Source organism: Gastrolobium bilobum, unplaced genomic scaffold, assembly GCF_033153095.1.
Source record: "Gastrolobium bilobum isolate Gb01-03AN ecotype WA unplaced genomic scaffold, APGP_CSIRO_Gbil_v1 utg6230, whole genome shotgun sequence".
In the NCBI taxonomy this organism is placed as follows: Eukaryota; Viridiplantae; Streptophyta; class Magnoliopsida; order Fabales; family Fabaceae; genus Gastrolobium; species Gastrolobium bilobum.
Genome location: NW_026895870.1, coordinates 167404 through 184004, shown reverse-complemented (window position 1 = coordinate 184004; position 16601 = coordinate 167404). Strand labels below are relative to the sequence as shown.

Genomic DNA, 16601 nt, shown 5'->3' with positions numbered 1-16601 from the left:
CATACAACAATTTCTGCTGATCATCACACTCCATGACAGTAAAAATGCGATCCAATTCTTCTAACCACTGAATTGCAGCAATAGGATCAATGCCTCCTTTATAATTTGGTGGTGCATGTTTTCGGAAGGCATTTAGCATTCTTTCTCTTTGCTCTCTATTAGTGGCTGGCTGTGCCACACCACCCCTGTGACTAGATTCTTCATTCACATCATTATTTCCTTCACCCTCCACAACAATGGGATTATGAGGAGGAGGAACAGGCTGTTGTGGTTGTGGCTCAGGCTGTGGCTGTTGCAAAGGCTGTGGCTGTGGACCTTGCCCACCCGCCCTCACCTCAACCAAGAGTAATCTCATCATTTCAATATTCGCCATTCTGCTTGCTGCCATCATTTCTTGATTGGCCAACCTATTAGCCTCTAACAGATCTTGATTTGCTTTCATCATCACTTCTAGCTCTCGCTGCCTAGCTGCAGCCATATTTTGTTGCATCTCAGTTAAGGCCATTATCATTGGATCTGGCTGTGAAGTATTTCCCCGCGGGTTAAGTCGGGGTCTTGCCAAATCTGCCAATATTGGATCGGTCGGGTCAATAGGAGGATCAGAAGTCCTTCTTGGGCGAACCATAATTCTGCATATTTCACACAAAGGAATGAGTTAGCTACGCTCACACTCGGTGATCAGACATGCATATCATAGTATTCCAAGAAAAACTCAAGAATATAACAACCCGAACAGTTCATGCAATATTTCACAGGCTCTTCTAGAGAAACTGCTCTGATACCATAAATGTAACATCCCCGTCTCGAGCCGGTTCAATTAACATACATATGATATAAACAGAAACAGCGGAAGACTTAACTTACAAAAATATGAGCTAACTTTTTCTTTTTCTAACTTAATTCTTACTCGGCGTAAACGAAAATCGGGCAGAGTTTCCTCTATAAATCGGACAACTGGGGATTTTCCAATCCCACTCAGAAGCATTTCCTGATAAACAGTTTATACAACATATCAATTCAGAAATACCAGATATCCAAATATAATCAAATACCCATACATGGGCGCATGCATAACATGGCTCCGTGCCACTAAATCTAACAGCATGCCATCAAAACATAAACCTATCTGAATACTACATCATCATATAACGTTCCTGAATACTCAAATGTACATGCATCAAACTGATAGACATGTACAAAACATATACAGGCCATATACAAAATAAAGGATCAATATCATGATCCATCAAATGCGAAAATACTAAAATACATCAAACACTCCAAAAAGGTAGTAGCCTACAGCCACTCAAAATCCGGTCTGTCAACTGCCTCAGCCACGTGTCGTGTCCCTGCCTAGTGAGGACTCACCGGAAATCTGGGCCCCTGAAAATGTGTCCCCAAAGAGGGGTGAGATTACAAATCTCAATAAGCTCCAGGTTTATAGAGAATTCTCCATACCCCTGGCTCACTCCTGCATGAAATTCAGATACAGAGTATACAAATACAACATATAACAGATATCATAACAGAACAGAGCATATATCCATATCATATCAGAGATGTGCGCCGTCATTCCCAAGGGAGGACCCCAAGCGGAAATCAACGCACGTGTTCCCGAGGGAGGACCCCAAAGCGGAACCAGACATATCAGAGGAGTACACCATCAGTCCCGAGGGAGGACCCCAAAGCGGACGTCCGGGTACTATACAATCAATGGCCAGAGATTGTTACAGAAATCATATTACAGAAGTCATATCAGAGCAAAACATATCATGTTATCAAATAACTCTATATGAATGCATCTATACAAAGCATCTAAATCACAGTCATACAGTCCAACCATAGTTCACTAACCATGGTGGAGCACTCAAGCAGGAAAAGACTCCTTAAACATAGAGCTTACCTCTTGAAGCTTTACCAATACGCTTACTTGTGGACCAAGTTACTTTTATCGCTTCAAGAGATTTCCGATCCTTCTCAATCCCTAGGCACACCTAGAGAATAATTTACAATGCATCAATAAGATGATACTATGCCATGATTATTTCATAAGCATACATTTTATCGCTTATTTTCCTTTCTTTATACTTTTGCCAATGTTATGCCAATACACAAGTCTAGACCACCTTATACTCGTTAGCATTCTTTAATTTTAATCAAGTATTCACTTGAGAATTTTCAATATCATTCATGCCATTTTACTTCATCAATACCCTTAGGAAATCAAGGTATTTTTCAACCATTTTTCGAGTCATTTCACTTCTTAACTCATCAATTTTATACAATGAATTAGAACACATTTTATTTACAATAAAATGTAACAAAATATACTCCTATACCACCCTCTAGGTCGAACACTACAAGGACATAGACAAAGGTTCTTTTTCTTCACTTACACGTAACTTACACATACAAATACATGTTTTCATAAGGTTCCAACTTAATTTTTGGAGCATAAAGTCCCTCCAAAGCCCCACAAGGCCTAAACCTAAGGGCATATTTCATATAATTTTTCCCACTTTGGCATTCTCACTAATTTATCAAATTTCCACTTAATTCCTACACCTTAAACCTTCCTAATACTTAAGATAAAATTTTGCACAACAACCTACTCTTCATCTATGATGGCCGAACATGTAGAGGAAATCATAGGATTTTTTTCTAATTTTTTTACATACATACAAATGCTTATTTTCATTTTATACATCAAAATATCAATTATTCCTCATCAATACATATTTTAACACATCATGCTTTTCCACCCAAGGCATATACACAATTTTATAACTTAAATAATCAAAACAACATCATGGAAATAGAGGTTTGTTACCTCAAATCAACTACCCAAAGCCTAGAAGACCTACACCAAGAGAATCTCCATCAAAAACTTCATTTTGCCCTCTTGATGAATAGTACACGAATTTGGGGAAGGAAATATCTCCTCACACAACCAATGATAGCTCAAATAAATGGGTGGGATGGACTCATTGGGTGGTTTCCCATCGATTTCAAGTAGTGGGACTTGTGATTTGGTTAACTTTGGAGTGAGAATCAAAGAAATGAAGAACCAAACCCTACCCCCCCCTTTCACCAAGTGCAGCTCGGCTTCTTTGAGGAAGAGAGGAGAGAGAGCTGATTTTGAATAGTGCTCATTTGAGTCACTTAAGCTTTTAAGCACATGTGGCCCTTTTACCCGGTTGTTTTTCTATCGCGTATTTTTACTTAATTGACCCGGAACTTAACTTAAAGCTACAGATATATTTTTATTTTTCTAAAGTCATTTAAATTAATTTTTATTTCCTAAGTAACAATATTCATAATTCACAGTATGGTTTTTGCACCGTTTTTGACGAAATGCACTGTGCATCACTAATTGTACTTCCTTTACTTACGAAACTTAAAACTTATAAACTTATCATTTTCTTGGGCCTATATTGACTTGCTTGGCATATATTGGACTTTCTTATTCTTATTTCATCAATTATTTATTTCTGGACTCTACCGGTTGCTTAAACAGCAGTACAAAATACCCGGTAGAAACACTATTCACGAGATTTTCACGGAAAGTGCCAGACTATACAATTTTTCGTTCTGAACTCATATTTGTCATCAGAATTTTCAAATTATGTTCCTAAAATTATTTTGCTCATTTTAAGCTCTACCGGTTAATTCACAAAACTGTAAATTCTCCGGCAGAACGCACTGTTCATAACATAGTCATGATTACAGTCAAAATACTCGAAATCGCTCACTGAATCTAATTATGGCATTTAAATCCTTAAATTAAATCTCTAACTAAGATTTACCAGTTAGGGTCATTATAATAGCCTTATCCAAGACCACAGAATTCAAAATCGGTCATTATCAGGGCTTTCCAAACCTCTAAGATGAAGGTAAGACTTCTTGCATTGTTCCTACTCATTTCAGGTACTCAAGCCATATCAATGATGCTTCCAAAATTTGGAAGCATAGAAGACTCAATCAGATTGAAAGACAAAGTGGAGGAAAGTAAAAATGAGAACAAACATGAACTGTTTAATACTACAAGAAAAGCACAAGGTGGAAGCAAAGGAGCCTCTGGAAAGAGAGGAAGGACAGGAGTTAATGGCAGTGCAGATGTTAATCGCCAGCCACGTCGCCCTCAAAATTCCGCACCATCATTACTATCAGGGCCTCATTTTCGGGCCTCAACATTTATATATGTAAGCTTGGCTTTAACCATCGGGTTTCCCTTCAACTATGTTTGATGTAATTCATGCAGAAAAAATTGTTACCATATGTTGTCCTTGTTTAATGCCCCAATTAATGGTGACTTCTTTTTTCTAATATATATTTTGAGCGCCACCTAGACCATCTTTGGTTGTTGATTAGTTTGTGTTTGCCCTTCTGAATACCCATAATGCCATCCATAATATCATTTGAAAAATGTTATATGAATAGATGTTTGAATCTTTGCCTGTTACTGAGGGAAATAACTGAAACTTTGTCTTTATAATTTAATATGCAATTACCTCACAGAGGAAGAAAAACAGTCAAGGGCAAGTTGATGCTAATATGAAAAGGTTGAACTTGTGGGGTTGAAATTCTAGAGGGAACCTCTAGAAGCAGAAACGGGCTAATTTTACTTTATTATGGAAAGATAGACTATTAGTGAATTCATCAATAGTAAATCATTTTATTAATGGATTCCAGAAGCTGAATTTGAAAAACCAAATTGATAAGTCAATAAAATATTTATTAAACCAAAAACAAAAAATGCTTTGTTTATCATAATTTTAATTTGGAAATCCTTTCAACATTCTGTTCCTGAACCAAACAGATAATATTCTGTTCAAATGAAAAACACAATATCAAGTGTCAACTTGATCAGTAAGTATGCTTAGAGACGTTACTTTATTCTATATTCTTGCAACCACTAGATGCATTTGAGTCACTTTTAACTTTTAAGTGCCTTCCAACCATTGCCATAAGATTACAGTTACACGTTACCTTTGAAATTGGAAAAGGGGTGAGTAAAAAAATAAAACAAGAGATTGCAAGTTTAAAAGTTTGCAAGTTCTCTGTGAACAGGACAAGCATCTAATGCAGAGCAAGGAAGAATCTCCAAACGCCGTACTCAGCTTCTCTTCTACGCAATCTTATGTCTACATTCCCGAATCAGAAATTGATCCTCCACTGTCCAGACACATTGCTTTCTTCTCATATGTCTCTGTCTCTCTTTTTTAAAATGAAAACAAAGCCTATATAAACTCTCTCCTCCTTAAACCCACTTCAACTCTAAACTACAGAATCCAAAAACCATCATTTAAAACAAATAGAGACTATTATAAAATTCTGTACAAAGAACCTTCCACCCTCCCTAGACAGTAGACCCTAGCCTTAACGATGAGGGTAACATTTCTTATATTATTCATGCTTGTTTCATGCACACAAGCCATATCAAACTCAGGTTTGCATAGAAATTTCAGTTCAGAACAGAGAGGTCTAAACTCCTCAAAGAGCAATATGCAAACACAGCAACCTTTTGGTAGGATTTCGTTATTCTTTTAAAGAAGCACATAAATTTTTTTCTGAAATTGTGGATATGTCACATTTTTGCTCTTACTAAATTGCTTGTTTTGTTCAGCTGTAGAAAACTATAGAAACATAAAGGGACAGCTAGGTTGACGTTAAGGTGCCCTGTATATTATATAGTCTTTAGTATCATATGTTGTTTCTGTTTAACCCTTTGGCTCCTTTATGAGAGCATCATTGTACATCAACTATGATTGTTGTCCTGTCAAATTCTCAGCACTTTCATTTAAAGTCGTACATGAACGGATGCTTAAAGTTGTGCCTATCAAAGGTTTCCAATTCCACCAGCCAATTAGAGAGGAAAATCATTGATATTAATATTATACATTCTTGATTGGTGAGCTTCAAAATTTCCTCCAATTTTTACTCCAGATAGAATTGTATCACAATCCCTGGGTGACAAAATGCAATGTCGACGTGTACAGATAAACTACACTTCTCAATTTCGGCATAGTATTAGGGACATAACATAAGCTTGCGCTGACAATTCTAAAACAAGTCTTATGCAAAATGTAATATCAAATTAATTGTTTCTAAAGTTCATTTATGTTTACAGATTATAACACTTGGCCAAGGAACAGAGTCTATTGTAAACTGAAATGAGTCCCTTTAACATTTGCATACCATTCATCAAAAGTATCTGAAGTAAACAAAAACTAGGAAAGAAAACGCCACCTTAGGAAACATTTTGGCGTTCCAAATGGCAGCCAGCCATGATTTAAAACCGGCAAGCATCTCGGTCATCTTCGTTCCTCAAATGTCATAGAAAAATTCCTTAAACACTTTCATATGCTCAGGCTGGAGAGCTATTGCCACAGACATGCTCCCATCATTTGTTGAGCTTGGAATTATGAAAGATAGCCCCTCGTATGCAATCCCACCAGGTCCCATGAATATAGGCCTTCCCCAACCAAAATCAGCATCATGGATTGGAAGCCTAGTCCAACTAGTGATACCAAGATTTGGACACTTGAAAGTATGTGCTCCACGAACCAGTGCTTTTAGATCAGGTTGTAGCTCTAGATAATCAAGAGCCGATCTCAAATATTCGTTATCCATTCTTAACAAGGCATTGTGGATTCTGCTTGCTGCATACCATGTTGGTTTTGACATGAGATCACCTGCTATAGCTGTAGGTGTGGTCGTGAAGATCACATTGCCAAAGTAACCTGGTGGGAGGGGAGGCTGCAACCTTGACCTTCCATCAGTTGCAATGTACAATTTGGTCTCTTGATCATTTGGAAGTGCTCTTGCCCTGCATACACTTTTCCACACGTGACCAGCCAACATCTCGTAAGTGCTGTAGCTGATTGTGTTGCCATCTTCTTTGGACTTAGCTTTCAGTATGCTGAGTTGGTCACGAGTCAGTTTGAAAATTGAGACCGCTGCATAATCTGAACCTGGTTTTGTTGGTTGTTGGTGAGTCTTCATGACTGGTGGGGGCTTGTATTCTATGTGATCAAAAACAGGTCTAGGTGGATCTCTGGCACGGAGTAGTGTCCGGTCAATGAATGGTGGTATACAAACATCCAAGCCACGAGCCACATCTGACCATGTATTAATAAAGTGAAGACCAGAAGCTCCATCTGCTACATGATGTTGCATTCCAACACCCAGTGAGACCCCTCCACATTTGAAATATGTTACCTGCAAATAGTTTAGTCCAGAAAATTGGTAAAGTTAGAAGGAAATATAGCATTTTTCTTCACTTCAAACCACTGCTATATACTCTCCTCACAACCAACATTTTGGGGGGGAAAAATTGTACACAAAACAAGATGCCAATAACCCACCCCTTTTTATTATTCTACATGTAGTGATGTATTGGAAAATTTTGTGCTCTTGCATACCTCGAAGACTTATTGCATCTATCACTGAAATTAAAAAAATATGACTCACGAACTATATTTACTTTACTAGCTTCTTTACTATTAGTTAAGTCCCATATATTTCTATTTTTAGTATAAGAATATCTATTAAAAGATTACTGAAGATTGTGTTTGGTGTATAGATCCTTATCATTAAATGCTTCAATGGAACTTGAAGTTTACATCACCAGTTAGGCACTCTCGATGAATAGCATGCTTTTTATGTTTTCCATGAAATGCCAAACTGGGCTAAAAAGAGGAAACGCATAATTAATATTGAATGCGTGATCCGTTTCACATCATGATGACTTGAGAGAATGGTTGAATATTCAGTCACGTCTTTGACTTCTTTTCTTTCTGATAAAGACACAGCAACGCCTCCAGCAATAAAGACAAAAGTTTGAGTCGACTAATTGGCCAAATAGGTATATTATTAGGGTTTTATAATTCTCAAACAGTTAGATTGAAAATTAAAATTTTATCTAATTGAGATAAAAAACATGTGAGACTTATATGTTAAAAAAAGTTATGTATAAGACTTAGCATGAAAATCAAAGAATATATAAGAAGATTTTAAATTTCGTTTGGTTACGAGTTCGACGCTCTAACCAAACACACTTTTTTTACTTCTCTTTTTTCTTTTCTTTATAAATAAAATAAAAGGAAAAATATTTTTCATGCAAAACAATAACATCATTTTGTGATTTGAAAAAAATTACAGCATAAATTAGTCCGATTTAAGATGATCCAGAGATTAAGACTTTAACTCCTCTCAAAAATTATATTAAGAGAATCAAACATATGCTTTTAAATCTCACTCCACTTGCTTAGTTACTTGGCACTAACTGAGCTTAGCCTCCTTTGTTAATTTTACTTTTTTTTTCATACTGTGTAATTTTACTAAAATATGTCGTATTTTTTTTTTCTAAACCTTTATAATGAAATTATTTTGGGATTATAAGCGATAATTTTATTTTATATTATAGGATAAATGTTAATTCCTAAAATAAAATACTAAAATTAATGTAAACTATTCTTTGGAATAAATTATTTCATTTAAAAAAAATAATCAAATATTTTCTCCAAAAGCAATAGCTACAAATATATGGTATAAGTTAGTTTAATTTTTTCAATTGGAAAAAAAAAAAGTAACAATTAACAAACAAGTGACTAGTGAAAAAAAAAAAAAAAAGGAGTGAGTGAAAGGAAAATTGAGACGCACCTGCAACACTAACAGGGGATAGGTTTCGATTCCGCGTGAATAATCAACGGCGGGGATAAGCTGACGGAGCTCAAGGGTTGGTGCGAAGTCGCCAAAATCGTCGATGACGGCGCCGGTGTCAGCCTCCACGAAGAGCACCCCTTGGCCGTCGCAGTCAATCTCGACGCGGCCGTCTTCGTCGCGGCGGAGACGGCCGGCCATTGGGTAGAAAGGGACGAGTACCTTGCTGAGAGCCTCCTTGAGAACCTTGGCATCGAAGAAGTTGGAGGCTCCGTTGGGCCTATAGAAGTACACGCTCGGCGTGTGGAAATTGGGAACCACCAGGTCCACATTCGAGTTCCACAACGCCCTACGCGCCACCGTCTCCGCCGGCCGTACCATCGTCGACTCTTTCACGTTAATAATCATCTCGCTGGTAGAGTGGTCCCACTATCAACCATAATAATAATAAGATATCATCATTTCATTAATTTTCTCACCATAAAACAAGATATTCATACATGAATTGAATTTTAGTGTAATTAAGTCAAAAAAAATGATTAAAAACCTTAATAATATACCATGGTTTCATTTTCTCACCACAAGACAAGATATTCATACATGAATGGAATTTTAGTATAATTAAGTCAAAGATTGATACATGGAGCGGAAAAACATATATTTGAAAAAAAAATGATTAAAAAGCTTATTATAAAGTTTTCATGTGCAATTGTGCATGATGAATGTTGGAACATGAATTGAAATGAGTTGAGGAAAGAGGTTGAGAATGAGAAACAAACATTACCTGATGGAAGAGAAGAGAAGAGAAGAGAGGAGAGTAGAAGAGGAAAAGAGAACAACTTAGGAGATGATGTGTGTGTTTTTTTTTTTTTTGTGTGTGTTGAGGTGGGTTGGGATTTGGTGTGTGTGACACAGGGGATGAGAACTTAACGATTGTGAGAGAGTGGGGTGGTGCGGTGCTTCGTAGGACTCCTACTTTTTAAGCAAAGTAAGAAGGGGATGGGTTGTGTTGGGTTGGGTCACTCACCAACCCCGCCAACTACGTTCACCAATCGTGAGCCGCCACCTCAGGCGAGGTCATTGACCGTTCCTTCTACAACTACACATGTCTAAAGGTTAGACAAGGTGATCATCGAAAGTGGACAGGAAAAGGACACTGACCTTTTTTTTTGAATTGGGACACTGACCTTTTTCATGCGTAAGTTGGTAAGATGGGACGTGCCTTTTCAATTTAGGCAATCATCATAAATTTTTATCACATAGATATACAAGTGTTTATGATCGGAATATTGGATCAAATGAATTATTGATTCCATTAATGGATTTGTGTTTTCTAAAGTTACTTTAATAATTTTATCTAATGTTTATCAAAATGACGTTGTTTTGGAGCAGAAATTATGATATTTTTGTAATTTTAATTTATTTTAGGATTATAATAGTCTTTATCATTCTAATTTTTTAATTTTTCAACCTCAAAACGACATCGTTTTGATGAACATTAGATAAAATTATCTAAAATAACATTAGATACTTTTTCTCTCTGTTAATATATTATTGGTTTAATTATTTGAATTAAATATATATAATAAAATATAAATTTTTAATTATAGCTAATAAATAAGTCGGTTTAGTGATAAGTTTTGTAAAATATAACCCACATCTCGATTAAAATCTTATTGGTGGTTTTTTCAAGTATTTTGTGCAAAATTTCACAAAGTATTTTTTTTAAAAAAAATTAATGTTAGTTTAACACCAGTTGAACCAAATTTAGGATCGATTCACTGATCTTATATCAAATCTAATGCATGAATTAGGGTCCAGTGTATGGGTCAATTGATCGAACCAACCGGGTCGCGTCAGTTTTATAAGTCTTTTCGATTTTATAGCAATGCGTACAAGAATGTAAAGTAAACACAATTTAAGGAATCTACTTGATAGAAAAATTAAAATATTATTATTTTAATAACAAATTACGAACATATAACAATTTAGAACTAATTGATAGATCTATTATACTTAGTCATGCCGAGATTAGACGCAATAAAATACATGGTCGCGTTCAATTTAGGTGGAACTCACTCGGTGCTGACTCGTGCCATAAAAAAAGTCAATAATTTGAGTGTAAAAATTCCGAAGACTATATTTTTTTACTGTATATTAATTTTTATTTTCTGTAAGATTCTAAAATACTTAAAGAAATTAAAAAAAATACTTAAAGTGAACTATAATCGTGCAAAGGTAAATTAACGATTATGATTTTGTAATTATCAGTTTTAATATTTTCTCTCTCTTTTTCTTTATCACAATTGATCTACATTTATATAGTTATGATTTTTCCTATAATCATATTATTATTTTATAACATGAAAAAATCAAGATCCAAAAACATATATGTATAATAAATTTTTTTCCTGAGATTCCAATATCTAGAAGTTCGTTTAGATGTCACTTGATTTGACGAGACCTTACTTAGAAAAATTAACAAATGACTGTTACATAATGATCACGCTAGAAGTATTTAAAAATTATGGTTGTAAATTTCTTGTCACAGAGAAACTTATAATCTTTCTACAAAAACAAAAACATATGGGATCCACGAAATTAGAAAGAAAAAACAGCAATCGGCGGGATTTTTTATGAGCGTGAGAAGAGATATTATTTTTCTGCAACAAGAGAAAGACATATTCCTAAAAATAATTGTATTTTTTATTGAATGAATAAAATTATAATTAAAGAACAAGAAATATTTATAGCTTTTCATTTTTTTTGGTTTTTTAAAATCATTAAATGATTGTCAAGATAAAGTTATAATTTGTTTAAGAAAATTATTTAAAAGCCTTTAATATTAATTTTATAAAAAAGGGAGTATCAAAATTAGGAATCCCTTTATAATATGAATATAATTTATTATAAAATAAAAAGCAAACATCATTTATTATCATTCAATTTATAGTCACATCCCATTTAATAAAATTTAACATTAAATAATGGGTCAGGATCATTTTACACCAGTGTAAGTTACACTCTCAATCTTGTCCACTAATTCCACTTATATCTAAGGGCTCAAATTTTTTAGTAATGTGAGTCATTGGATATAAGTAGATCAATGGTCAAGATTGAATGTAAAGACTTCTAACTTTTACACCTGTTCTGGACGAACATTAACCTGGATTCTGTGTAGTTAATGTCTGCCTGGTTATCTTAATCTTTAGAGTATATATAGGTGTAGCCTTGGAACGGTTACCTGTGTCGTGGGAGTGGTGGATACCATCATGACATCGTGATAGGCCCACTTAAGACTTCCTTACTGAAAATGCTGGCTGACTCAACTGACTGCTACTCCACTACGCGCAGCAGTTAGTGACATGCCTACTCGCCTATTCCTAGTTCCGAGTACCTCACTTGTACGAGCAAGTACAGCTCGCTGTGTTAACCCAAAACAACACCCATATAAGAATATCCTGCCCCCCCATGAATAATACGTGAGAAGTTGCACTCACGAATAATGTGATTCCTGATAGTAAGGATATATCCAAATTAAGTTATTATAATAATAGATTAGTAAGACGAATTCTCTTCTTTCTAGGTTGTTCTTTATGATTGGTGGGTGCTATTCACCACCAACTCTTATCCTCCGCAACCCAAACCATTGGGTCGGGTCTGGTGGGTCCAGAGCAAGCTGTGGTGAGGGTGAAGTGTGGACGAGGGGGTGAAACCTTGGCATTGGAGGGAAATGTCAATGGTGATTGTGCGTGAAAGTAATTGCACGTGAGTTGACATAGACCCACTGGGACTATGCGTTGAGTTCCGACGTAAAGTAGTCGCAACGTATGACGCATAAGAAATTAAGAATCATTGCGATGACTCCATCTTAATTAAGTAGGAAAGAAATGCTTGTCCATTTTATCAATTGAATTTTTATTTAATTTTATTACATCTTAAAGGTCATGAAATAAATGGACGATACAATTTGGGCTTCTTGAATAGTTTTATGAAAATGTCATTCATTCCTGTAAACTAATAATGTTCGCCCTCTCTAATTTATGACTTTTTATTTTAATGATAAAATTTATATTGCATAGACAACATATATACACAATGCATCCGAAAAAGATATATAACAGATGCACACACAATCAATTTTAACGTTGAAATAGATTCTTATTTATTTATTTAGATCTTCTGTAACAACTAAAAAACTTGATTAATTTATACCAAAAAAAAACAAACTTGATTAACTGAAATATTTTGTTTATAATCGAGTGATTCTGTAGCGCTGAATTTGAGTCAAACTTTGATTCCTTGTGCAATTCAGCAATTACAAGAATGTACACTTTCATTGGATATATTTCAAAGTTCAAGCACAAATACACCAGCATAAATGCGGTTGTGGGTTGCTAGAGGTCACGGCGGTGCTTCAGGCCAGGGTCAGAGCTTGAGAGGAGAGAGCTGAGTGTCCAATTTTTGTTTTAATAATATCTATAAAAGGGAAAAGTGTTTCTCCTCTTAAATAACACAACTTATGTCATTTCACTCTCACAAAAAAATGAAACTCGTACCTTTATTTTTTTTTGTTCACTCTCTCTCTTATGATTTATTTTTTTCTTTCACTTAAAATAACATAATTTTACATCATTCAAAATGACACACATTTTCCCTAATAATAATATAAAAGGGTACGTTAACCCAGCTTGGATGTAAGTAATTTGCAAGTTATGTAATGAAATAAGTTATATGATCAATTCAGAGTTTTGGTCAGTAGACGTTAGAGTAACTCACACGTCAGAATTCACTTTCAAAGCTCTATTTTTAAAGTTCAAATTCGTTCAATATTTGTCTCCGTGTACTGTTTGAACATCTATCTTTCAAGAATACTCGTCTCTAACCACTCACGGAAATTAACATTAGAATATGCTTGGTTTGTCTGTATTAACCCCTTCTAGATTTTCGGTTGACCAAATACAATTCTCTAAACTTTTAACCGTTCTTCTCGAAAGCTTATTCGGAGTAAAAATCAAACGAAAATCCTTTGTGGAATGGGAGGACCCTACGTTGAAAGTGGAATATATATTACGCTCAGACAAGCGATTTTAAAAAAAAATTGCATGTCGGACAGTGAAACTCTGACATGTGATTAATATTTTGAGATACGTGATTAACTCTGACACTCTCTGACATATTTTTCTGACACGCAGTCAACTTTTTTCAACACACGGTCAACCCGCTCCGACACGCATCTGACACGTTTTTTTTAGTCTTAATTTTATTTTATTAACTAAATATAAAAATAATAATTTACAAATCAATTTTTTTCTGTTATGAAATTTGACATAAAAAATTAACAAAGTACGCAAAATAATTTTTGTTTATATTTATGTTAAGAAATTTGAATATTTGATTAGTTATATGACTTATTATCGACTGTTATATGTATTAAATATAAATTATATTATAATATTAAAATTTTTATTTAATATCAAAACATGTCCAATGTGTCAAAATATAACTTTTTTTAGAATTAACGTGTCGGCGTGTCGTGTCCCGTGTCGGTGCATCATAGATATTACGAACAAAAACGTTGAAAAGAATATTTTGAAGAACATTTTTTCGCAGGATAAAGATTTTTTTATAGGAAAAAGTGTTTGTCATTTTAAGAGAAAGATAGACACAAAATAATATTTTTTATTCAAAATTTAAATTTAAAAAAATCACCCACTTTTTCTCCCATGATTTTTATTCCTTGTGTCTATCTCTCTCCTAAAATGACATAACTTATGTCATTTAAAATGACATAACTTATGTCATTTTAAATGACAAACATCAAACCCCTTTTCTATATGCCTATAAGAAAAATGCAAATAATTTAAATTATTGAAAAGTTTGATAAGATGGGTATAGTTTTTGATCTATCAAAACGTTGATATTGGAATCTTAAGAGCCTGTTTGGTATGGAGTAATTTCTTATATGTCTTGGAAAGTGAAAGTGGGAATGATTTGTTTTCACGTTTGGTAGAAAAAAAACGTAAAATTTTTCTGGGTATCGTTTATTCCCTGACAACCATTTAACACTAGCGATTGTGGATTATAATTCCCATTTAGAAGGTGGGTATTGTGTGTTCCCATGATTTGGTTTCTACGCGTTGTATTTGGCAGACTAAATTACCCTCCAATGATTCAAGATATGGTTCATCACAGGAACACAGCCTGCACAATGATTCAAGATAAAAATGAAACATTACGATTTGAAAATAAAGTCTTTAGTTTACCCAAAAAAAAAAAAACCACAAATTGCATGAACTCCTATGGATGATAAGTGGGGAGGAGGGTAACTTCTGATATAATTCATCACAAGAACACAACCTGAACAACTATTGAAGATAAAAGATAAAAATCAAACTACTGTAGTGAACGTACTAAATAAGCTGTGAACAGAGACAATATTATACAAGCAACATATGCTTGTCCCTACTTGACATTTAACTAAGACGGATGCAGAGGGAGGAATTTGCGTTTGCGTTTTGAAAATGCTTTATTTTTAGTTAATCATTTTTTTTATAAGTTATTCTTCACGAGGGTACTTTTGTCAAATTTTATCATATTCCTATCAATATTTTGTTTTCAACCAAACACTCATTCACAAAAATTAACCAATATTTCCGGTAATATTTTGTCTTACCAGACATCTTTTTCGTCAAATTCCCAGACAATTTTTGTTCCAGCTATATACCCAATAATCGTGATTCCAAGATACAAAAAAATTTCTCCAGTACTAAACGCTCCCTGGATTTTTAAGGGAAATGAAGGATCTTCTAAGATGCTCTTAAATATTTTAATAATTTATGATTTATCAATTAAACAATCGTGAAGAAGTTTGAGATTACACTTAAAAAAAAAATCAAATACATCTGTATAAAAAAATGAATTAAATGAAATGTGATAAATGTAATTGTTTTCCTTTTTGTCTTAATTTAATTGTTTTATTTACTAATCAGGTATATTTTGTTAATACATTTTGAATTGTGATCCGTTTAAGAAGCCCAAGTAAGTTTTGGACTAGCTGTAGACCCATGAGAAAGTCTAGAGCGGAATTGGGGTTTTGAGCTTTGTACTGTTAGGTGTTTGGTACAGGAGAAATTTTTATTTGTCCGCGAATCTCGATTTTTAAAAATATGATTTTTACATTCAGTTTACAATAATATCTGAAAATTTAAAATTTTAAAAATTTCAGTTTCCCAAAAATTCGGAAAAATCCATGTACCAAATATGATTTTTAATGCTTTTGGTATGTTTGAAAATCAATACTAAGAGAGAAAAAAAAAAGGAAGTGAAATGTTTTGTTTATGCATTTTTTTATATGTGAATTTTAAAAATAAAAGAAGGAAATAGGGAATTTTTGTAAAATCGTCCAATACATTTCTCACCCTTAAAATCAACATTCTCCCAATTTGGGGGGTCTGATATGGAAAATACAATAAATTACTTATATGCCCTTACTCTATTTCTCATTTTTTTTTATTTTCTCTTTTTCTTAAAATTATTTGAATTTATTTGATGAAACTATTTATTTTTTGTTTCCAATTGTATTATTTTGAGATAGGTGATTTAATTTTATATATAAGATTTATAATTTTTTTAATTTTAATTTAGTTATAATGTGAAATAGATAATTTTATAGAGAGAAAAATAATTTTTAGAGAGAGAAAATAATTTTTTCGAGGGAGAATCATATTTTAAATGTGAAAATTACATAAATAATTTTTTTAGAAATTTTAAATTTAATTTCATTTGTAAAATATAATAATTATATTAGTTTTATAAGAAAGGGTAAAATGGTAAAAACATATCATTAACTCTCTATTTTATCCTTATCATATTTTTAACTCTCAAACAAAGGGAAGGTAATACATTTCATTTTTCCTCCCTTCCTTCCCTCCCCG

At 33.8% G+C, this 16601-nt stretch overlaps 2 protein-coding genes across 3 annotated transcripts; one reads left to right on the top strand and one right to left on the bottom strand.

The window, feature by feature from the left end:
* The first annotated feature begins 3887 nt into the window (after window positions 1-3887).
* LOC133296520 (uncharacterized) lies at window positions 3888-4247 on the top strand. The gene has a single exon (XM_061495520.1). The coding sequence runs from the start codon at window positions 3888-3890 to the stop codon at window positions 4245-4247; it is 360 nt and encodes a 119-aa protein (XP_061351504.1).
* A 1803-nt stretch (window positions 4248-6050) lies between these two features.
* Window positions 6051-12768, bottom strand: LOC133296525 (shikimate O-hydroxycinnamoyltransferase-like). Of its 2 annotated transcripts, none has more exons than XM_061495524.1 (3): window positions 12749-12768; window positions 8665-9076; window positions 6051-7221 (listed from the first exon to the last, which is right to left on the bottom strand). In XM_061495524.1, exons 1-3 carry the CDS (start codon window positions 12766-12768, stop codon window positions 6328-6330), a joined length of 1326 nt encoding a protein of 441 aa, XP_061351508.1. In that variant the 3' UTR covers window positions 6051-6327. The 2 variants fall into 2 exon arrangements, with proteins under 2 accessions (XP_061351508.1, XP_061351510.1); XM_061495526.1 differs by lacking the exon at window positions 12749-12768 and adding an exon at window positions 9449-9594 and having other exon boundaries at window positions 8665-9093.
* Between the last annotated feature and the right edge of the window lie 3833 nt (window positions 12769-16601).

What these genes read in the sequence shown, in the direction of transcription:
- LOC133296520 (XM_061495520.1), top strand. Translation starts at nt 3,888, where the DNA reads ATGAAGGTAAGACTTCTTGCATTGTTCCTACTCATTTCAGGTACTCAA.
- LOC133296525 (XM_061495524.1), bottom strand. Translation starts at nt 12,768, where the DNA reads ATGCATTGTGTATATATGTT. An exon ending in ATGCATTGTGTATATATGTT is followed by an intron (nt 9,077 to 12,748) that starts GTCTATGCAATA and finishes CCACTCTACCAG; the next exon opens with CGAGATGATTATTAACGTGA. An exon ending in ATCCCCTGTTAGTGTTGCAG is followed by an intron (nt 7,222 to 8,664) that starts GTGCGTCTCAAT and finishes AACTATTTGCAG; the next exon opens with GTAACATATTTCAAATGTGG.